General features: G+C 44.3%; 1 protein-coding gene across 6 annotated transcripts in view; it reads left to right on the top strand.

Annotated features, from left to right (window-relative positions):
• ATOH8 (atonal bHLH transcription factor 8) overlaps positions 1–24779 on the top strand; it is a 111806-nt gene that overhangs the window by 81362 nt on the left and 5665 nt on the right. For 4 of the 6 annotated variants that reach the window (XR_009763076.1, XR_009763074.1, XM_061629860.1 and 1 more), the window contains one exon: positions 15675–15726. The exons of 1 other annotated variant lie outside the window; for it this stretch is intronic. Coding sequence is in view for 3 of the 5 variants with exons in the window: in XM_061629860.1 (XP_061485844.1) it covers positions 15675–15704 (30 nt within the window). In the remaining 2 variants the exon portion in view is untranslated. Of the gene's footprint in view, positions 1–15674; positions 15727–15893; positions 15909–24779 lie in introns of those variants that run through there. One more of the 6 variants, XM_061629855.1, reaches the window with a different exon arrangement.

A 24779-nucleotide genomic window follows, 5' to 3' on the forward strand; every position in this document is an offset into this window, starting at 1 on the left:
CACTCATGTGAACAGATAAGGGACAAGTATGGGGGGACCTTTCCAGGAAGTATAGCAAAACCTTTATATAACAAGTGGGACTGCCAGCCAGCTGCAAGTGCCGTCATAGTCTGAATATTGGTATCATGCAATCTTCCCTCTGGAACCTGGCAGACAAATGGGCCAGCAAAAACCAAGTGTGGAAATAAGCGAGCACATCTTAACTGCCCAAGTGTTCCTCCCCATGTCCTCATATACCACAGGTGAAGCCAGCTAAAATACTATCTTAAAGCCAGAAGAAGATGGCTGCTTTCTGGGCAAGCATTTCCACTGAGTGGCAACGTCTCTCTAAATGGACCATGGCCTTAGCACTCTGGACAGAAACTTGTGTTGTGCTGATTCCAATGGTACAATATCAGAGTCGGCCCATACTGGTGCTTCATATATGTGAAATTCAGATAATGTGAATTATCTTTATAAAGTGTATGACCCCGTGGGCCTCACTTTAACACTAGTTTACCTTTAATTGCATTTACCATTTTGCTGCCCATTCACTTAGGCAGTGAGCACACTAATCGCCTAAAGCAAAGCGTTTCCATTGGCCACACCTGCAGGAGGAACAGGTTGATCAACTGATCAGCTGCAAAATCTCATTGAAAAAAATACACTCAAGATAATTCGACCAGGTTTTACAGTAAAAAGAGGCTGGGTTTGACTAGCATTGTGTGTCCCTGTTTTCAGAAGAAAGAGATGGAGACATAATGGAACCAGCAGAACAGTGAGTGTATCTCTACCCTTAGTTTGGACAGAGTCTTTTGGAGCTCTTCACAATCCCTTTTTGTTTTGACCACCCAGAACAATTTGGTATCATCAGCAAACTTTGGCTATCTCATTGCACGCACCTAACTCCAGATCATTTATTAGCAAGTTAAAAGCACAGGTCCCCATACAGATCCTTGGAGGACTCCACTTTCTACATCTCTATGTTGGGAGAACTGTCCATTTATTCTTACTCTCTGCTTCATTGCCAGTTCCTGATCCACAAGAAGACCTCCCCTCTTATTTCCTGTCTGCTAAGTTTATGCAGGAATCTTTGGTAAGGTCCTCTGTCAGAAGCTTTTTGAAAGTCTAAGTATACAATTCATAGGACATTTTGCCTTCTTGGACTGGGGGTCCTTGAAGAATTTAGAGAACACAGGCTCCGGGCAAAAGTAGGCCTTTATTTTATATGAACATACACAAGGACAGCCTCTCCAGACGTGGCGAGGACTGCAACGTGGCACTGTCTGCATAGATCTTTTATACAGTACTAAGCACAGCATGTGACATCATTTCACAAATCATACAATTTCCTCAAAGCATTACATAAAGGTTACACCCTCCTATAGTATTTCTAAACCAATCAGATAATATTAGGTAATGCTAAAATCTAGTTACATGAACATGTGTACAGGTAAGCTTCCATTATATACAAGCAGATTTCCCATTCTAATGTTCTGTCTACTGGACTAATCTTACTCTTATTCTACTGTCCCTTTGACTGATGTTCTTGGAGTCCAGTTGAAACCAGCTACTGCCAGACACAATATTATAGCAATATGATTGGTCTGCCATGCATGCTCAGCACATAACACATTCCATTGTTTCTGATCGGCCAAGCCTACCCGGCACACCTGTTATTATGGAAACATGTTCTACACATCTAGTGCCTTAGGCAACTAAACGATGTATCAAATGTTAATCATATATAGGTCTGGTTTTGCTCAAGTTTGGGTGCCTAGAAGTTCAAGAACACCACAGGCCTGTTGTTTTGTTATAAGTTTCCTACTCATTATACTTCTTAAAATATATTTCCTAAGTTTAGAGAGAGAGAGAGAAATATCATATATGGATATGTGTAAATTCCCCATTACAATGTCAACTGGAACCAGAGCTTGGAATTAATTCATTAGGAAGAACAAATTACTTGTAATTTATTACATTTTTGAGGCATGAGTAAGTAATTTCTTTACATTTTGATTGTAATAGAACGAGGAGTAATTTCATTACTTTTGAACTGTAATGTTTCCAGCATTACTTTTGGGTGTTACTTGTGGGGGGGGAGCAGGGAAAACATTCTGTTTCTCTGACTCATAGATAAAAAGCATGTGCTTCTGCACAACAACGATCTTCCTTCACGCCCTATGGGTGTTTAGGAGGCAACGAGGGAGGAGGTGGAGAGCAAGAGAGCAGGGGTGTCACTAGGAACATGCGGGGGGTGCGGACCACACCCGGGTGACACTGAGAGGGGAGTGATGCTCAGAGCCGCCCCTAAAATGGCCAAACTGCACCAGCTCGGCGCCCCGGGCTTGGATGGGCAAGGAAAGGTGCCGGGGCAGCGGGGCGTAAAGAGCCCCGGAACTTTGACTGGGCGAGAGACAGCGGTGCTTGTTTACCTCCAGCTCCAGCCTCTACAGGCCCTTCCTGGCCTTCCCTCGGAGAGGCAACAAGGTCGGCTCTTGCGCAACAGGTGGAGGGAGGCCCCAGAGCAAGCAGGCGGGCAGGCAGCACCGTGATTCTGGTGAGCGGGGCTAGGTGGCTAGACTTTAGGACTCGGGTAGGGCAGAGCGGCAGATATTGCTGTGCTGATCCGCTGATCCCGGTATTCGGGTGCCCAAACTGGGCAGTGCCTTCCTGGGAAGAGGTAGAGTGCTCCTAGCTGAACATCCGGCCCGCACATGAAAGTTTCTGCAAGCGGATCTCAAACGGGAGCCCCGGGTGGCCTTTTCTAGCCCTTAACCAGCGATCAAAGTGCGGCGAGCCCCACCCCATGCAGCGTGCACTGGTTCCCGGCCCACGCTGACCTTTACCCCGCCTGCAGTGATTAGAATCCGCTTGGGCAGCAATTAAAGGAACAAGATGCTGCTTAGCTGTAAGTTAAGGCAAGGGACGTGAAGGCAACTCACTCACTCCCTGGCGTGTTTACTCGGAAGCAAGTAAGCCCCAAGCCTAACGGCACTGCCCTGGGGATCTTTCCACAGGATCTGGGTTGTTTTTGGTTTGCTTTGACAGAGTAAACGCGCATTTGCTGGGGAATTTCCATTTGTGCATGGAAGAGCTGTGAGCTGGAGTAGCTTCTTTTCATGTTCATTTAGCCATGGATTCACTGGATGGCCTTAGGTGAGCTAGTATTCTCACTGTTCCCCTCTCCACCAGCTACAGTTTGGGGGTACTACTACTTGCCTACCTTACAGGGTTGTTGTTGGAATTTCTGAGATAATTTGAAATGTTTTGAGCACTTTAAGGAAAGCTTTATATAGTTGCTTCAGCTGCAGTCCTGCATGCATGTGCTTTGGATGAACCCTCTTGCAATCAGCAGGATTTACTGCTGAGAAAACAGACACAGGATGAGGCTGCATATATTATCTCTTCCATTTCTCCTGCATATAGTATGTAGATCTACCAAAATGACACGTTGACAGGGTAGCAGAAACCAAAGCATGGTTAGGCTGTTGGACTAAGACCTGAAAGACCAGCGTTTGAATCCCCACTCAACCATGAAGCTCCCTGGAAGACCATGGGCCAGTTGCTGTCTCTCAATGTAACTTACCTCACAGGGTTGTTGTGAGGATAAAATGGGGAGGGAAGAACCATGTACACCACCATCAGCTCAGTAGCAGCACTGGAAAAAAATTCGGGGTGGTGGTTGTGATGCGTCCTTCCCTGGCTCTCCCTGTCAGATTCCTACCTGCGCGTGGCTACTGCCTGTCACTAGGCACCACCAGGGACTCCACCAGTCCGGACCGCTCTCTCTTATGGTTTCTCTCCCCGCTCTAGCACAGATCTCAACAGATCCCCCTGCTAGGCAACCACCAGTAACGTCCCAATACTAGTATTCCCAGAGACTCTGAATACTGGTATTGTTATTCTCTTCACCGCTGCCACCATTTGTTACAGTTCCCCTTCAGCCTTGGTCATTACCTTACCCTCCCTTCTGGTCTGTGAAACCCCAGCCAAGGATCAGGCCTTTGGTAAACTAAATTAAGTATTTATTACAGATAACAAAGCTAACAAGATTAACAAGATTTCTTCTTAAGGCACATAAGCATATGGTTTTACTCAATACTAATCCGAAGTCCACCTCCCTCCTGGCAAACAACTCTCTAAACCCCACCAAGCAACCCACTCAGTTCTCTTCTCCCCCCCAGATTCCACTCTCACTCTTCCTTTTATACGTTCAGCCATTTTAAACACTCAGCCAATCATCTCGCATTCTACTGCCCATTCACTCCCCCTCTTTCACTCCACTTACCATGTATCTTCTAAACAACAACACTTACCATATATACATTAATATAGGAACATCACAGTGGTGGAAGGGGAAAAGTATATTTCTAGATAGGCAGAATATACTAGGTGGGGGAGTGAGCTCCTTGTTTGGGGGGCACTTGCCCCCCCTCTGGTGTTGCCCCCCTCTTGGTGCTGCCCCTGCTTGAGCCCCCTGGAGGAAAGGTGGGGTATAAATATAAGAAATAAATAAATCTGCCAGTATCTTAGAGCCATCATACAAACCTCTGCAGTGTGGTCACACTCTAAGTTCTACGTCCAGTTCTGATCACTGTATCTCAAAAAGGATATGGAGAGCTGGGAAAGATCCCGAAAATGGCAGGCAAAATGATCAGGGGGTTGGAGCAACTCTTCTGTGAGGAATGCTCACAACCTTGAGGATTCTTACATTTATTTGTTCTTTTCTAAACAAAGGTGCCGGGGCTAGTCGCTTTCGGGCTGGTGAGTGTCCTTCCCTAAGGATATGTGCGAAGTTGCCTCCTTTGCCTTCTCTCTTTCCTAGTATCTTTCTTTCTGGGTTCCTTTCCTGAGCTTTTTAAACAGCTGCGCGAGGTGGAAGCTCAACAGGTGAAGCTTTGCCCATTCCTGGCTCATTCTGCCCCCAAAACTCCTCATCTTTTCTATTAGACACTCATAAAAAAGAGTTTGGGCGTTTGAGCGGGTAAAGGGAAATGTGGAGCAGGGTGTGGGATTTCAGAGTTGGGTCTGAGCCACTGTTCAGGGCGTGTTTTCTCTTGTAACAGAGATGGGGACCCTATGGCAACACAGATTTTGTTGGACTCCAATATCCATCAGGCCCAGCCACCATGGGGAAAGGTCAGGGATGGTGGGAACTGAAGACCAGCACTCACAGGTTCCCCACCACACACACTTAGGGAGATCATGCAGAAGTCATGAAGATTTTTGGGTGAGTGGGTGGTTTTTCTTTTTTTCTTTTCGCACTATACTTTTAATATTTATATAGCAGGCAGCAGTTCAAGAAGTGCAGCTTCCCCCAGGATAGAGATGGTGCAATGAGGAAGGCTTGTGTTGCCTGGATTGCTGCCTTTAATACACTTTTAAAATAGCCCAGTGTTCCTTTTGAAAGGCGGCAAGAACCCTAGAAGTTTGAAGTCTGCTGGCAGGCATGCCATAGAATCCTGACAGCTGTAGTTCTGACTCACAGAGAAGCTCGGAGGGTCGTAACAAGATCTAGGGCCTTTTCAGTGGCTGCCCCCGAATTATGGAACAGTCTCCCCGATGAGGTTCGCCTGGCGCCTACACTTTTATCTTTTCGGCGCCAGGTGAAAACCTTTTTATTCTCCCAGGCATTTTAATCTATTTTTAAGCTTTTAACATATATTAGGTTGTTTATTGTTTGGTATTTACGCTCTACTGTTTTGTGATTTTATTGTATTTTATCCAATGTTGTTCACCGCCCTGAGAGCCTTCGGGCTGTGGGCGGTATATAAATCGAATTAAATAAATAAATAAATTAATTAAGGGTCCTGGGAAATGAAGCTCTGTAAGGGGCAAACTACAGTTCCCAGGATTCTTTGGGGGAAGTGTTACACGTTGAGTGTGCTTTCAATGTATGGTGTGTTTGCAGATCATATCACCTGTTTTGTTGTTGTTCTGTGCCTTCAAGTCAATTATGACTTATGGTGACCCTATGAAGCAGTGACCTCCAACAGCATCTGTTATGAACCACCCTGTTCAGATCTTGTAAGTCATATTACCTGTAAGCCCAGCTTATTCTCGAAGCTTAGTGACACAGCACATGCTTTGCATTCAGTGGGCCCCAGGTTCAACCCCTGGCATCTCCAGTTAAAAATATAAAGTAGGAGGTGATAGGAAAGACCCTGGAGAGCTGCTGCCATTCAGAGTAGACAATACCAGCCTAGATGAACCCTGATGTAGGGCAGCTTCCTGTGCAATTAAGTGTGCATAGGACTGCATAGGGTGTGGCAAGGAAGTAAAAACCCTTCAGATCATTGGTATTGGATCCTTAAAGATAAGGTTACATTGACCTTCTCTTCTGCTCTTCCGTCTGGTTGTGCAAGAGGTGATAGGTAGCCTCTAGGACAGGGATTGGGAACCTCAGGCCCAGGGACAGAATGTGGCCCTTGGGACTCTCCCCAGGCCGGGCCCCCTTTCAGCCCCTACACTGTAACCTCTTCGAGTGCTTTTGGCTGGCTGTTTTGTGTCCTTGAACTTGTGATAATGCCTCTTGCTTCCCTGGATGGGGGAAGGAGAGATTTCTTGTCTGGGTGTTGCCGAGGACATTTGCCTGTGGCACCACCCACCCACAGCAGCCCCTGGAAGATTGCCCAGGAGGGAGTGTAATTCCCCATCTCTGATCTGGGACTTTTCAATCCCAAGGACTAGAGCCTTGGCAACATCAGGGAACTTCTGATTGTACATTGTTGTATCCTAACCCTTTTTTAAAAAAATCCTTTTTGCCATGTATCACCTTTATCCCTTTTTAACCGTGCACTTCCATGTCCATAATCCTGTAAGGGAAGTTTATGAGAAGGGTTTAGGAAAAGGCACAGGGAAGAACGGAAGGCAGAGTCAGAGAGGGAAAGGAGTCTTAGGAAAAGTAACTTGGCAGAGAAGAGAGGTGCACATCGCCAAGAAACAAAGAAGACAGAACTGCACACCTGACATATCACATACTGACCAGATGTCCGAAGTGATCAGATATGTAAAAATCAACAATAGGAAAGTAAAAGAAGTATTTCTAGGATTTTTCCCTTTAAAGGGGAAAAAAGCTGCTGACCTCAGTTCTGACATTCTAAAAAATCTGGAAAGTGATGGACTGGACATAATGATGTGCCGCACTCAAGGTTACGATAATGCTGCCACTATGGCTGGAGTCCATGGAGCCATTCTTAAGGGAAAGAACAAGAAAGCTATTTTTAATGGGTGTGTGGACCATTCGCTTAACTTGTGCGGTCAGCACTCTTTTGCTGAAAATGCATCGTCTCTGACATTTTTTGGAACTCTTGAGAGAATGTTCTCTTTCTTTGCTGCTTCCACCCATCGATGGGATGTGTTAATTGACCATACTGGAGTGTCAGTGAAAAGGCTATCAACAACACGCTGGAGTGCTCATCATGCTGCAGTTAAGCCAGTTAAAGAAAAGTTCAATAAGTTCGTGGCGGCGATTGAAGCTCTTTGTGATCCACATGAAAATTTGGACACAAGAGGTGCAGCACAAGGTCTTTTGCCTGCTGTCTGTGACTTCACTTTTCTGTACTACCTGTACTTCTGGTGTGATGTACTTCAGGAGGTTAATCTTACACAGCAGTACCTGCAGACTAAGGGCTTAACTCTCGACAAGGTGGTGACAAAGCTGGAGGCGCTAAGACTTTTTCTGCACGAGGAGCGCAGTCACCTAGTGGAGCATGCAATTGAACAGGCGCTTTTAAAATCAGACGAATATGGAATTGCAGTAGAGAGAAGAGCCAGGTTCAAGAAGAGGATGGCAGGGGAGCAAGCAAGCGATGCAAGAAGAAAATAAGAGGGTGATGCTTGAGTGCATTGATCACTTTCATTCGGAACTCCAGATCAGATCAAGAGCCATCAAGGAAGTAGCAGCCATGTGTGAGGCTGTTCAAGTGAAGAGTCTCATATCTGCCACTGAAGAAGAGTTAAAGGTGTCCATTCCAAAATTGACCACTTTCTATGATGATGTATCCGAGAGTGAGCTTTTAATAGAAATACGAAGGCTGAGAAGGCACCTGAAAGCAGCAGAGATTGATCTGGAAGGAGCCAAAGATTGGGCAATATTAGATGTTTTGACATTCATAGCTGAATGGGACTTCGTAGAATCTCTCCCAACCCTGTCACTAAGCCTAAAATTATTTCTGACGATTTGTGTGTATGTGGCTTCATGTGAGAGGAGCTTTTCAAAGCTGAAACTTATAAAGAACTATTTGCGATCTACCATGGGACAGTTAAGGCTTTCCGATCTTGCGATATTATCAATTGAAAGTGAGCTGGCGAAAGGCATTGATTTCGATGAAGTGATTCACAAGTTTGCAGCTTTGAAAGCCAGGAAAGGAAAGTTCTGATTTAGTTGAGATGTTCACTAAGTGCTGAAATGCTTGTGTATTTTTTCTTGTTTATTTTTTTGGTATTATTTCATTTATGAGTATATTTGCATATGCATTTGTCTACAACTTTTACATTATTTGGGCCGTTATTGATTATGCAAACCTAATCCATTAATGTATCTCATGTAACAGTAAAGTTTAATGTTAAAATGAACATAATTTTGATGTAGTTCTTAAATGTTTTTACTTCGAATTCTATTGTTTTCTTACCGAATTTTCACTATAACCACATGAATCTATGTATAAATGTAAATACATTTAGGCTGTGCATATGATATTGTAATTTAAAGGTGTAATTTTAATTTGCTAGTTGTTTATGTCACTACTATTGCCATTACATTCAGTGATATACGGGAATTATGATTTACGAGTAACATTAGTACAAAAAGCATTACTAAGGATTCTGTATGGTCTGGTATGGGAGGAGGTCCATGGGGTGACACCATGAGTTACCACACCGGGTGACACCAACCCTAGTGACGCCACTGCAAGAGGGATGGGATAGAATGGAGAAAAAATTGTTTTAAAAAATGGATGGTGGTGGAGAAGAATGGAGTGGAGGGAGAAAGGAGCTGGAGGGCAAGGAGGCAGCGGCACAATGTACATGAACGGTGGAGATGAGAGACAATGACATGTGTGTATGAGAGTGGATACTGTGTTTGTACTTGGTGTGAGAGAGTAGCCCTCCTTGCCTACTCTGATGCATTTGCAGTTTTAAATTTTTTGCACCCCAAGGGAAAATGTTTGCTTTGTGGCAGGGCAGGGTCCGGGAGGTGGTTGAGTGAGAGAGACTATGCTTGCTGGCTGAAAGAGAGTGGGGGGTGTTGAATGTAGTTTAGAGCGCAAAGGTCTGAGTGGTGGCCTCCCTCCCCACCTCCCCTCTCTTACCAGTGGAGAGAAGAGAGACCACCACTGCTAGGTAGCCACCCAGAAGTAGCAGGGCTGCTGAGGCAGCAAAGAGCAGAGCCAAAAGCCTCCTCACAGCCACGGCTTTGGGGTGAGCGAGGGGCAGGCAGCAGTTGCAGCAGCAAGCAGCCGGGGCCCTAAAGAGCTGCTGCTCCCGGTTTTCTTTCCTGCCCTGCTTTTCTTCCTAAGAACCAGGATGCATCTTCGTCGTCTGAGGAAGGTATTCCCTGGAAGTTCTTTTGTGCACATCAAAAAAAATCCCCCCTCCATGGCAAATACAAAGAGTTCCAAACAGGCACTTGTTAAAAATCATTATATAGTTACAATAGTTACAGTACAATATATACAAGTGTTCTCAGAAGTAAGTCTCTTTATGTTTAATGGAGATTACTCCCAGATAAATCAATCTGGGTATAGGATTGCACTAATTAGGCAAGATAAGGACTGTCTGAAGCCTTGAAGCTGTACTCATTTGTGGGGGGGGCAGGAGGAGGAGAGAAAAAATGTGACACTTTATAGTACAAAGATGCATCAATCTGGTTAAGTCAAGTTCAATTTGATGCCTATAATACAAGGACTAACCTGCAATCCAATACATGTCTACTCGGAAGTAAGTTCCATTGGGTTTAATGGGACTTACTCCCAGGCAAGTGTGTATTGGAGTACACAGTTACCTGGGAGTAAGTCCCATTGAACCCAATAAAGCTTACTTTTGAATAGACATGTATTGGATTGTAGCCTTAGTTTCCTTTTGCTGCCATTTTAATTCTGCCTTCTCTGTCTTCACAACAACCATGTGAGGTAGGTTAGGCTGAGAGTTAGAGATTGGCCCAAGGCAGTAAATAAGCAAAACCAATGAGTAAAAAATTAGGCATTTTAGCTTTTAGCATTTTTAGCATTTAGCATTCTAACATTCCTGCATTTTAGTATTTAATATGCATTCAACATGTGTTTAATTTTGTCTTAACTTTTGTATAATTAACTTATTTTAATTGATATGTGCTTTTTAATTGTATGTTACTGGTTTTGTTTGTTGTAAACCACCCAGAGAGCTTCGGCTATGGGGCAGTATATAAATTTAATAAATATATAAATAAATATAAATAAATAAATGTGAAAATGCTCATGCTCAGAGTACTTTTGTTGCTGTTTGTCTAGGCTTTGTGTGTGTGTTTTATGTCTACTGTCTCATAACTTCTTTTTGCCTGAGAATGTTGTATTTCATACCGTTACAGATGTTCCTTTTTTTAAAAAAAATGCCCAAATTCTGTGGTGGTTATTTTTTTTAAAACTTGAGCTCTTTGCTTGGTTTAGGGTTGGCACTGCAGGAGATCAGGCTCTCGTGCATTTAACAGCTGTAGAGTTAAATTAAATGGAGTAAGCCTTTTCTATTATGGAAATACAATTATGGAGAAAGCTTCACCTCTTCACATTCTGTCTGTCAGACATCTTGTTACTTGTGTGTGCCCCCTCCCCAGATTTACTTTTGATTTTTGAATGCCATGACCATTGCCATTCCCTCCCCCCAATTTATCTTTGCAACAACCCTATGAGGTAGCTTAGGCTGAGACAATATATATATAAGCAGTAGTTGGTAGTTGTAGTTGGTACAGCAGTAATAAAGTATAGCCCCTGAAATGCTGAAATATATTCAGATGGAGTCCAGTCCTGTATATGTCTACTCCGAATTAAGCCTCATTGAATTAAATGGATAAGTATATAGGATTGCAGACTAATTTTTACCTCTGAAAGGATAGAGCTGTCAGACATAGAATTTTAGAGACATACTTTTGTGGACATGTTTGAAAAAGGTGGGTAGGTAGAAAGAGGGTTGTGTTAATCCAATTGGGTCATCAACAAAATCCTCTCCAGATGTTACTGGACTACAACTTCCATCAGTCTCAGATAACATAACCAATTATCATGGATGAGGGAAATTGTAGTCCTACAACATCCAGTGCCTGCAAGGGAGGAGGACCATCACTGCCCAGGGAGGGAGAGCCATCTGCCTGCTTTGCTGCTGCTGCTGCTGCTGGATAACATCTCTGCTCTCTCCTTCTTGGGCTCCTGCTCTGCACGTGGGCACCTTGCAGGACCAGGCTCCAGGTACTCAGCCAGCTGTGCCTGATACTGTTCCACCTGTCCCTTCTCTGGAGGGGATATATAAGCCGGCTGGCTGAGGGGGCTTGGGAGATCCAGTGCCTGCAAGGGAGGAGGACCATCACTGCCCAGGGAGGGAGAGCCATCTGCCTGCTTTGCTGCTGCTGCTGCTGGATAACATCTCTGCTCTCTCCTTCTTGGGCTCCTGCTCTGCACGTGGGCACCTCGCAGGACCAGGCCCCAGGTGGCGCTTTTCCCGGGAAGAAGAACGGTTTGAGAGCTGCGTTGGTGCGCATGGAGCACGGGACTGTGGTTGTTGTGTAGACCTGAATGGAATGAGTGGATGTTTGTATGACTGTATGTTGTGAGTGTGTGTGTATTTTTATTTTATTTTTATTTTATTTTTATTTTATTTTATTATGTGCCTGGGCGGGAGGATAGGGTATTGGGAGGGGGGACCAGAGGGGGCCCCTGTTAGCGTAGTGACGGGTAATGGGAGGTATGGCGTTGTGAGGAGGACATGCCGGTTGAGGGGAACTCGGCACAGACAATTGGTGGCTGTACCGTGTTCCGGTCCTCCCCACATCCACAGGATTGCTGGTAGTTCTATCAGCCAACTCTCGGATCTCCAGTTGCTGCTGCTTAATGCCAGATCGGTAAATAATAAAGCTTCCCTCATCCATGATTTAATTGTGGATGAGGCGGCCGATCTGGCGTTTATTACTGAGACATGGGTGAGCGATCTGGGAGGCATTAATCTCTCCCAGCTGTGCCCACCTGGGTACTCGGTTCAGCATCTGGGTAGATCCGAGGGTCGGGGAGGGGGAATCGCTGTGGTCTATAGAAGTTCCATCCCTCTCATTAGGCACCCTATCCAGGTAGCTAATGGTCTGGAGTGTCTCCATATTACGTTGGGCCAGCGAGACAGACTGGGAATACTGTTGGTGTACCGTCCACCCTGCTGCCCAACAGCCTCCCTAACTGAGCTGACAGAGGTGGTCTCGGGTTTGGTGTTGCGATCCCCCAAATTTATGGTATTGGGGGATCTCAACATTCATGCCGAGACCGCTTTGTCTGGGGCGGCTCAGGACTTCATGGCCTCCATGACAGCCATGGGGCTGTCTCAATTTGTTACTGGCCCTACGCATATTTCGGGGCACACTCTAGACTTAATTTTTGCTACTGGAGCAGGGGATGGTGATCTGGGAGTGAGGGATTTTACATCTATTCCTCTGTCATGGACAGATCATCGCCTGTTGAGGTGTAGGCTCACAATGTTTTCTCCCCTCTGCAAGGGTGGAGGACCTATTAAGATGGTCCGCCCCCGGAGACTAATGAATCCTGAAGGTTTTCAGAAGGCTCTGGGGAGTTTTCCGGCTGATAAAACTGACGCTCCTGTTGAAACCCTGGTCAATCTGTGGAATACGGAAATGACCCGGGCAGTTGACACGATCGCCCCGGTGCGCCCTCTCCTCTGCAGAGCTCAATTGGCTCCGTGGTTTACCCCGGAGCTAAGAGTGATGAAGCAAGAAAGGAGACGGCTTGAGTGCAAATGGAGACGAACTCCCGACGGCTGTGGTCTTGCACTTGTGAAGATCTCTACCAAGCTCTATGTGAAGGCGGTGAGGGCAGCGAAGAAGCAGTACTTTGCTGCCTCCATTCAGTCATCTTCTAACCGCCCAGCGGAACTTTATAAGGTTGTTCGGGGACTTTTACACTCTGGTCCTCAGAACGCAATAATACCATCAATAGCCCGCTGTAATGAGTTTGCGAGACACTTCCAAGATAAGATTGCAAACATCCGCCGGGACCTTGACTCCAATATTGTAGCAGTTGAGCCTAATGAGGTGTCCGGAGCACAGTCCTGTCCTGTTTTATTGGATGAATTTCAGTTGGTTCAGCTCGAGGACGTGGACAAGGTGCTTGGACAGGTGCGGGCGACCACTTCTGCTCTGGATCCTTGCCCCTCATGGCTAATAAAAGCTAGCAGGAACGGAACAGCCGGATGGGCCAAGGAGGTGATCAATGCCTCTTTACGAGAGGGAGTGGTACCACCCTGCCTGAAACAGGTGGTGGTGAGACCGCTCCTAAAGAAAACCTCCTTGGACCCTGAAAATCTTGACAACTATAGACCAGTAGCAAATGTTCCGTTCCTGGGCAAGGTTTTAGAGCGTGTGGTCGCTCACCAGCTCCAGGCTCTCTTGGATGAAACTGATTATCTGGATCCATGTCAATCGGGCTTTCGGCCGGGGTTTGGTACAGAAACAGCCTTGGTCGCCCTGTATGATGACCTCTGTCGGGAGAAAGACAGAGGGAGTGTAACTCTGTTGGTTCTCCTTGATCTCTCAGCGGCTTTTGATACCATCGACCATGATATCCTTCTGGGACGTCTTGCGGACTTAGGAGTTGGAGGCACTGCTTGGCGGTGGCTGTGCTCCTACCTCAAGAATCGTCTCCAGAAGCTGGTGCTTGGGGAGCATTACTCGAGTCCCTGGATACTCCAATATGGGGTCCCACAGGGTTCAGTTCTGTCCCCCATGCTCTTTAATATCTATATGAAGCCGCTGGGCGAGGTCATTAGGAGATTTGGAGTGCGTTTCCAGCAATATGCTGATGATACGCAGCTCTACTTCTCCTTTTCATCTTCTTCAGGTGAGGCTGTTAATGTACTAAACCACTGCCTGGCCGCGATAATGGACTGGATGAGAGCTAATAAACTGAGACTCAATCCTGACAAGACTGAGATGCTGTTGGTGGGAGGGCTCTCTGCCCAGATGGTTGATGCCCGACCTGCCCTAGATGGGGTTACACTCCCCCTAAAGGAGCAGGTCCGTAGTTTGGGGGTCTTATTAGATCCGCTCCTGTCACTGGAGGCTCAAGTAGCCTCGGTGGCACGGAATGCGTTCTACCAGCTTCGGCTGGTAGCCCAACTACGACCCTATCTGGATAGGGAGAACCTTGCCACAGTTATCCATGCTCTGGTAACCTCTAGATTGGACTACTGTAATGCACTCTACGTGGGGTTACCTCTGAAGACGGTTCGGAAACTTCAGCTGGTGCAGAATGCTGCGGCCAGAGTTCTTACTGGGACAAAAAAATTTGATCATATAACACCTGTCCTGGCCCAGCTGCACTGGCTACCAATATGTTTCCGGGCCAGATTCAAAGTGTTGGTTCTTACTTATAAAGCCCTTCACGGCATCGGACCGCAATACCTGGCGGAACGCCTCTCTCGCTATGTACCTACCCGGTCGCTGCGCTCGACGTCGAAGGCCCTTCTCCGTGTCCCAACGCATAGGGAGGCACGGAGAACGATAACTAGAGCTAGGGCCTTCTCAGTGGTGGCCCCCGAACTATGGAACGCCCTCCCTGATGAGATACGCCTGGCGCCTTCTTTGCTATCTTTTCGGCGCCAGGTAAAGACCTATCTCTTCGCCCAGGCATTTTAAAAATTTTAAAATTTGAATTTAAAATTGAAAATTTTTAATTATATTTTATTGTGTTTTTGTATTTTAACCTGTTTTATTATGCTGTGCACCGCCCTGGGAGCTTATTGCTATAGGGCGGTCTAAAAATGTAATAAATAAAATAAATAAAATAAACATCTGGAAGGTACCACGTTGGCTATCCCTGGTCTGTAAAGCACCCCAAGTAACTTTTGTTGTTTGTAGCAATACATACAAGAACATAAGAGCCTGCTGGATCCAACCAGTGGCCCATCTAGCCTAGCATCCTGTTCTCACAGTGGCCAATCAGATGCCCTAAAGCAGCCTTTCCCATGTGCCTCCAGATGTTGTTGGACCACAACTCCCATCAGCCTCAGCCAGCATTGCCAATGGTCAGGAAACATGGGAATTGTGGTCCAACAACATCTGGAGGCACACCGGTTGGGAAAGGCTGCCGTAAAGGGAAGCCCACAAGCAGGACCTGCGTGCACGAGCAGCGCTCTCCTCACTCGTATTCCCAGCACCTGATATTCAGAAGCATCCTGTCTCTGATAGTGGAAGTAGAACACAGCCATCATTGCTAGGTGCCGCTGATAGCTTGATCCTCCATGGATTTGTCTAATCCTCTTTTAAAGCCATCCAAGTTGGTGCCCATCACTGCTTCTTGTGGTAGCAAATCCCATAGTTTCACTATATGCTGGGCAAGACCACATTCTTAATTGCAGGAGAAGGGATAACGTTTATGCTGGTGGATTACTTTTGATATGTGCATTTTCTCTTTACCTACGTTATGTCTCTTAATTTCTGCTTCTGACAGTTCAACTGTGCATACATGTCCCTCCAATGAGTTCAATGGGATTTACTTCCTGGTAAGTATGTACAGGATTAAATTACCTCTAAGCTATACTATTGACAAAAAAAATCACAAAGACAACTAGTAAAGTACTAAAGTTTGGATTTTTCTTTGATGATAAGGGATTGCCATATTGATCAAAATGTGTTTTAGTTGAAAGGGGTGCTGCGTTGTTTTTTACAGCACAACACAGGCATGCCTTCAAGCAACGCTGTAGAACGCCTGGTCAGTACTGGTGGCAACATAATGACTGTAAAAAGATATTCCTTGTCTGATATGCTCTTTGAGCAAAGATGAGACATAACAGAAATGTATTGTAAAAGCAGCATTTCAAGTGTAAAATTTGATTTTGAGTGAAAAAGTATACATGTGTTGTGGTATCACCATAGTTGGGGTGGGAGGCGGATGTGAAATTCTATTATACCATTCTATTAACCTTACGGATAAAAAAATTATTCTACTACCCTCTTTGTGTGTGTGTTTATTTGCTCTTTTATATGCTTGATAATTTTCCAGCAGTTTTCCTGAAATGGACATTATGCTAACCAGTCTCTAGTTTCCAGGATCTCCCCCATCCCTTTTCACTCCTCAGGAACAGAGGCTGATCTTAGGGACATGGTACATATTTTTGTTAACAGATCAGCAATTTCACATCTGAGTTCTTTAAGTCCTCTCAGGTGGATCCCATCTTGTCAGTTTTTATATTGGCAAACACTTTGTCCCTTATCACCACTGTTTGCCTCAGTTCGTCAGACTCCTTTCCTGTTAAAGTTACCTCAGACACAGAGATTTGCCCTGTGGGTTGTATTCAGTTAAGTCCAACTCAAAAGTAGATCCGTTGAAATTAATGAACCTAAGTTACAGAGCAATCCAAATGCCAGGGAGCTGGCTGAAGGGGGGCTAGCTGAGAAGGAGCTGGTGGAAAGCTCTACGGGATCCTCCTCCTGCTCGGGAGCCGCTGCCCCAGCTGAACGCCAGCTCTGTTGGGAGCCGTGCACAGGAGCTGGCCAGGAAGTGCCAGCTCCTACAAATTGGCCTCCTCGGGAGTAAGCACTCCCTGTAGAGGCCCATTACAATGTTTTACTGTACCAGCCTTTTGACCAGCAGTTTCACAGGAGGGTTGGCAGCTGAAGCGCAGGTGGCGTAAATCTCAGTCTGAGCCTGACCAAACATGGGTAAGGTTGCACCATCATGTCTACCATGTGGCAGTAGTGGCAGTGAAGAAAGCGTACTTCTCTGTCACCATTGTGTCCACAAGTTGCTGCCGGCAGAGCTTTTCTGAGTGGTGAAAGTGCTTTTGTCATCTGACCAAGAGAACATTGCTCTGACACCTTGGAGGCCTGCTCTAACAACTTGGGGAGGCACTTTAGGGACAAAATTGCTCAGATTCGGACAGAGTTGAATGCCACAGTTACAGCAAGTCCAGTGGAGGAATCCAGAGCACTGTCTGTTCCATCCATACTGGATCAGTTTCAATTACTGCAGCCTGAGAATGTGGACAAGCTGCTTGAATAAGTGTGGCCAACTACCTGCCCCCGTGACCTTTGCCCATCTTGGCTTCTTAGAGCTAGCTGTAGGGGGTTGTCTGGGCAGGTCCAAGGAGTGATTGATGTTTCACTGGAGGAAGAGGAGGTACCATCTGCCTTGAAGGAGGAAGTGGTGCATCCCCTTCTTAAGAAGACCTCTTGGGATCCAGAAGTGTTAAACAACTATTGCCCAGTGGCAAATATCCCCTTTTGCTCGAGAAGGTAGTGCCTGTCCAGCTTGAAGCATACTTGAGGAAACTGTTTATTTGGATCCATTTCCGCCTGGTTTCAGGTCTGACCATGGTACTGAAATAGCTTTATTTGCCCTGGCTGGTGACATCTGTTGGAAGAGAGATAGGGGGAGTGCAACCCTGCTTTTTCTCCCTGATCTTTCAATAGCTTTTGATACTGTTGACCATGGTATCCTTCTGGAGCATCTCGAGGAGGTGAGGGTTGGGGGCACTGTGCTTCAGTGGATCCATTCATACCTCCAGGGCTGCTTCCAAAAAGTAGTTATGGCGAGGCTACTGTTCAGCACCATGGGAATTATCCGGTGGTATTCTGCAGGGTTCCATCTTGTTACCCATACTATTTAATATCTATATGAAACCACTGGAAACTGTCATCAGGAGATTTGGAGTGAGGTGTCATCAACTGCTTGATCTGAATTGGAAGAGGCAGTTGAGGTGCTGGAGCAGTGCTTGGAGGTGGTGATAGGCTGGATACGGGCCAATAAATTGAGGTTGAATCCTAAAATGACAGAGGTAATATGTGTCCAGAGTTCACATGTCCTAGAGGCAAGGAAACAGCCTGTTCTGAACAGGGTTGCATTCCCCTAGAAGAAGAAGTTTACAGCTTGGGGGTACTCCTGGATCCAACATTGTCACTAGAGGCTCAGGTGGCATAAGTGGCTAGGAGTGCCTTTTTCCAGCTCGGGCTGGTTTGCCAGCTTCGGCCCCTTCTGGACAGAGATGACTTGGCCACAGTACTCCATACTCTGGTAACTTCTAGATTGGATTATTACAATGTGCTCTACGTGGGCTGCCCTTAAAGATGACTCGGAAACGTCAACTGGTCCAAAATGCAGCAGCCAGATTACTGGCTGAGGTTCCCTTTAGTTCTCATATAACCCCTGTTTTAAAACAGCTGCATTAGTTGCCATTTTGATTCTGGTCCCAATTTAAGGTGCTCATGCTAGTGTTTAAAGCCCTAAACAACTTAGGTCCCGAATATCTGAAAGACCACCTCCTTTCCTACAGACCCTCTCTGGTGTTGAGATTAGCAGAGGGAACCCTTTTGATAGTTCCACCACCCTCGAAAGCTTGGGGGAAGGCTGGGGAGAGGGCATTTTCTGTTTTGGCCCATAAGTTGTGGAACTCCCTACCCACCAAGGTGCACCTGGCAACTTTGCTTGTACAGTTTAGGTGAATGCTGATGGCACACCTTTTTACCCTGGCCTTTGACACCTGAGACATCCACCCTTGGGCCTTTAGGTTAAGGGCAGGTAATTGATAAGGATGAGGATGATAAAAAATATTAATTTCAATGGGTCTACACTGACAAGAATTAGCACTGAATATCAGTCTGTATCTTCAGTTGTAAAATAATTTGTCCAGTTTTTCTGCAATCTCCTTACCCTCCTTTAGCACATACTTGATTCCCTTGTCATCCAAAGGTTCAACTGCCTCTATAGCCAGTCTCATACTACTGATGTATTTAAATAACTTGTTGTTGATCTTTGTATTTTTAGCAATCTGTTCCTCATATTCCTTTTTAGCATTAATTATTGTTTGTTTGCGTTTCTTTTGCCATATTTGTGTTCCAAATGTGTTCATTTGGGAAAGACTTCCATTTTCTGAAAATCTTTTTGCCTCTAATAGCTTCTTTGACTCTGCTCATTAATTAAGCATGCATCATCTTGGTCGTGATGGTACTTTTCTTGATTTGTGGTATGCATTCTAGCTGAGCTTCTGATGTTGTGGTTTAAAACACCCCCCACGCATTTTGGATAGATTTAACCTTCTTGACTTTGCCTTTCGACTTCTTTATTTCCCAAATCCTTCATTTATAGGAAATTTGCTCTTTAGAAATCAAATGTGACTGTTGGATTTTCTTGGTGATTGTCCATTTAGATATATTGTGAATTTGATAGCACTATCAAACTGCCAATCAGTTCAGCAACATATACATCTCACACCATGTCCTGGGCACCACTGAAGATTAAGCCCAGGGTCACTGCCCTTCAGGTTGGTTCCATAACCAGCTGTTCTAAGGCACAGTCATTTAGGGTATCTAGAAATGTTACATCTTTGTTATGACTGGAACACACATGTAGCCAATCTATATGAGCATAGTTGAAGTCATCTATTACTACAGCATTCCTTCTTGTGGCTGCCTCCTTGATCTCATTCTCCATTTCAAGATATCCCTGAGCATTTTGATCAGGGGGACAATAGGATGTCCCCAGTAATAAATTACTCTTTAATGATTCTATGGTGGAGTCTGGACTCTTGCTGGACCCTTGCTGGACTCTTATGTTCCCAGTGACATACAAAGCAACATCACTCTTCCCTCTCCTTCCTATAGACTTTGTATTCAGATATAACAACAATGTCCCACGGGTTCTCTCCATTCCACCAGGCTTCTGTTTGCACCCACTAATTTAATGCTGTCCTCTGAGACCAAGCACGCCAGCTCAGCCATCTTATCTTGGAGGCTTCCATCATGAGCATATACACGCTTACCTACTGTGTCCCTCTCCAAGTGTCTTTGACACTTGTGTTTTAGCCTTTGGTCTTTCTGAATTGCTATCATGTGTCCCTGCCCTCCCAGTGTCTAGTTCTCTCCACCTTCCTTGTTTAAATTATCATAATTTTTATCTCCTTCATCATCTGTGGAAGAGGGATAGATTTGTTCCAAACTGGAACTGTTCAGCTCTTTTAGCTTTCCCTCCACAATCAAGATTTTTAAAAGCATTTTGCGTACGCACCCAGATCTTGCTGGATCTCAGCCAAAGATTCCAAACTAGGAACAGGCCTAATTGGGTACAACTGTAACACATTAAAGCAGGAAACAAAGAAGTTTGCAGCCTGTCTTTTCTACTCTATATGGGATTAATTTGTGTCAAAAATATTTGTTTCTTATTTATTATGAAGTCATCATAAGCTTATGTCCCATTGGCTTCATGTTTGTTAGTAGTTGGGTGCTTTGTGGCAGCTTATGAAGTAGTGATAGGTTCAGACCACGGTTAGGCTGCAATTTGCTTCTGGGTAAAGTGGAGGCAACTGGAAAACTATTTACTTGAAGCACTGATTTCAGTATTTTGTCTTTATAAGGATTATGTTTTGACTGCATGATTTCTCCTAATATTTGCTTTGTAGGGAGATTTCGTTTACTTTCCTTTGGAGGAAAGAAAATAGGTGCATTGACAAGAACAAAAATCATTTATCTGATGGCTGCATATAGACTGAATTCAAATAAAATCTGTTTTTGACACCATGCATTGTTGTTGCTATGTGCCTTATAGTCCATTATGACTTTATTGCGACCCTATGAATCAGCAACCTCCAAGAGCATCTGTCATGAACCACCATGTTCAGATCTTGTAAGTTCAGGTCTGTGGCTTCCTTTATGGAATCAATCCATCTCTTGTTTGGCCTCCCTCTTTTTCTACTCCCTTCTGTTTTTCCCAGCATTATTGTCTTTTCTAGTGAATCATGTCTTCTCATGATATGTCCAAAGTATGATAACCTCAGTTTCATCATTTTAGATTCTAGTAACAGTTCTGGTTTAATTTGTTCTAACACCCAATTATTTGTCTTTTTCACAGTCTATCGGCAAAGCTCTTCTCCATCACCACATTTCAAAGGAGTTGAGTTTTCTCTTATCCACTTTTTTCACTGTCCAGCTTTCACATCCATACATAGAGATCAGGAATACCATTGTCTGAATGATCCTGACTTTAGTGTTCAGTGATACATCTTTGCATTTGAGGACATTTTCTAGTTCTCTCATAGCTGCCCTCCTCTGTCCTAGACTTCTTCTGATTTCTTGACTATTGTCTCCATTTTGGTTAATGACCGTGCCAAGGTATTGATAATCCTTGACAAGTTCAATGTCCTCATTGTCAACTTTAAAGTTACTTAAATTTTCTGTTGTCATTACTTAAGTCTTCTTGATATTCAGCTGTTCAGCTTTTCTGCTTTCCTCTTTAACTTTCATCAGTATTTGTTTCAAATCATTACTCTTTTCTGCTAGTAGTATGGTATCGTCTGCATATCTTAAACTATTGATATTTCTCCTTCCAGTTTTCACACCTTCTTCATCTTGGTCCAATCCCGCTTTCCATATGACATGTTCTGCATATAGATTAAACAAATAGGGTGATAAAATTCACCTGTCTCACATCCCTTCTGATTGGGAACCAATCGGTTTCTCCATATTCTGTCCTTACAGTAGCCTCTTGTGCAGAGTATAGGTTGCCCATCAGGACAATCAGATGCTGTGGCAGTCCCATTTCTTTAAAAGCATTCCATAGTTTTTCATGATCTACACAATCAAAGGCTTTGCTGTAATCTATAAAGCACAGAATGATTTTCTTCTGAAATTCCTTGCTCAGTTCCATTATCCAATGTATGTTTGCAAAATGATCTCTGGTACCTCTTCCTTTTCTAAACCCAGCTTAGACATCTGGCATTTCCTGCTCCATATATGGTAAGAACCTTTGTTGTAGAATCTTGAGCATTACTTTACTTGCATGGGATATTAAGGCCATAGTTTGATAATTACTACATTCCCTAGGATTCCCTTTCTTTGGAATTGGGATGTATATTGAATGCTTCCAGTCTGTGGGCATTGTTCAGTTTTCTGTATTGTTGACACATTTTTGTCAAAATTTTGACAGATTCAGTCTCAGTAACTTGTAGTATCTCTATTGGTGTGCCATTTGTTTCTTTCAAGTATTTTAAGGACAGCTTTCACATCACATTCTAAAATTTCTGGTTCTTCATCATACTGTTTCTCTGAGAATGAATCCGTCATCCTGGCATCTCTTTTATAGATTTTTTCAGTGTATTGCTTCCATCATCCTTTTATTCTACCTTTTTCTACCTTTTTTGTTGTCCTCTTCTATTTCTATACAATAACTATAGTAATAGTTCTCTTTGTCCCTGCGTACTAGTTGCTATATTGTTGCATTTAGGGTTCTGACCCTGCTTCTGTCTCCTTTTGTTTTCCTTCTTTCTTTAACCATTTAAAGAGTTTTGTCAGTCATCCATAGAGGTCTTTATCTCTTTTTAACTAGACATATTGTCTTTTTGCATTCTTCCTGATAATGTCTCTGACTTCAATCCATAGTTCTTCTGGTTCTCTGTCAACTAAATTTAAAGCCTCAAATCTGTTCCTTATTTGATCTTTATACTCTTCTGAGATGTTAATTAATTTCTAGTTTGGCATTATTATTGCTTTGTTGTTTTACTCTGATTTTTGATATTACCAGTTCATGATCTGTACCACAGTCTGCTCCTGGTCTTGTTTTCGCAGAAAGTATGGTATCTTTTGCTACCAATTATATAATCAATTTGATTCCTATATTAATCATTTGGTGATGTCCACGTGTACAGTCATCTCTCTGGTTGCTCAAAAAATGTGTTTGCAAGAAACAAATTTTTGGCTTTACAAAATTCAAAAAGTAAGAACATAAGAACATAAGAAGAGCCTGCTGGATCAGGCCAGTGGCCCATCTGGTCCAGCATCCTGTTCTCACAGTGGCCTACCAGGTGCCTGGGGGAAGCCCGCAAGCAGGACCCGAGTGCAAGAACACTCTCCCCTCCTGAGGCTTCCGGCAACTGGTTTTCAGAAGCATGCTGCCTCTGACTAGGGTGGCAGAGCACAGCCATCACGGCTAGTAGCCATTGATAGCCCTGTCCTCCATGAATTTGTCTAATCTTCTTTTAAAGCCATCCAAGCTGGTGGCCATTACTGCATCTTGTGGGAGCAAATTCCATAGTTTAACTATGCGCTGAGTAAAGAAGTACTTCCTTTTGTCTGTCCTGAATCTTCCAACATTCAGCTTCTTTGAATGTCCACGAGTTCTAGCATTATGAGAGAGGGAGAAGAACTTTTCTCTATCCACTTTCTCAATGCCATGCATAATTTTATACACTTCTATCATGTCTCCTCTGACCCGCCTTTTCTCTAAACTAAAAAGCCCCAAATGCTGCAACCTTTCCTCGTAAGGGAGTCGCTCCATCCCCTTGATCATTCTGGTTGCCCTCTTCTGAACCTTTTCCAACTCTATAATATCCTTTTTGAGATGAGGCGACCAGAACTGTACACAGTATTCCTAATGCAGCCGCACCATAGATTTATACAACGGCATTATGATATCGGCTGTTTTATTTTCAATACCTTTCCTAATTATCCCTAGCATGGAATTTGCCTTTTTCACAGCTGCCGCACACTGGGTCGACATTTTCATCGTGCTGTCCACCACAACCCCGAGGTCTCTCTCCTGGTCAGTCACCACCAGTTCAGACCCCATGAGCGTATATGTGAAATTAAGATTTTTTGCTCCAATATGCATAATTTTACACTTGTTTATATTGAATTGCATTTGCCATTTTTCCGCCCATTCACTCAGTTTGGAGAGATCTTTCTGGAGCTCTTCACAATCCCTTTTTGTTTTAACGACCCTGAACAATTTAGTGCCGTCAGCAAACTTGGCCACTTCACTGCTCACTCCTAATTCTAGGTCATTAATGAACAAGTTGAAAAGTACAGGTCCCAATACCGATCCTTGAGGGACTCCACTTTCTACAGCCCTCCATTCGGAGAACTGTCCGTTTATTCCTACTCTCTGCTTTCTGCTTCTTAACCAATTCCTTATCCACAAGAGGACCTCTCCTCTTATTCCATGACTGCTAAGCTTCCTCAGAAGCCTTTCGTGAGGTACCTTGTCAAACGCTTTTTGAAAGTCTAAGTACACTATGTCCACTGGATCACCTCTATCTATATGCTTGTTGACACTCTCAAAGAATTCTAATAGGTTACTGAGACAGGACTTTCCCTTGCAGAAGCCATGCTGGCTCTGCTTCAGCAAGGCTTGTTCTTCTATGTGCTTAGTTAATCTAGCTTTAATAATACTTTCTACCAGTTTTCCAGGGACAGAAGTTAAGCTAACTGGCCTGTAATTTCCGGGATCCCCTCTGGATCCCTTTTTGAAGATTGGCGTTACATTTGCCACTTTCCAGGCCTCAGGCACGGAGGAGGACCCGAGGGACAAGTTACATATTTTAGTTAGCAGATCAGCAATTTCACCTTTGAGTTCTTTGAGAACTCTCGGGTGGATGCCATCCGGGCCCGGTGATTTGTCAGTTTTTATATTGTCCATTAAGCTTAGAACTTCCTCTCTCGTTACCACTATTTGTCTTAGTTCCTCAGAATCCCTTCCTGCAAATGTTAGTTCAGGTTCAGGGATCTGCCCTATATCTTCCACTGTGAAGACAGATGCAAAGAATTCATTTAGCTTCTCTGCAATCTCCTT

This window comes from Rhineura floridana, chromosome 5 (genome assembly GCF_030035675.1).
Source record: "Rhineura floridana isolate rRhiFlo1 chromosome 5, rRhiFlo1.hap2, whole genome shotgun sequence".
Classification (NCBI taxonomy): Eukaryota; Metazoa; Chordata; class Lepidosauria; order Squamata; family Rhineuridae; genus Rhineura; species Rhineura floridana.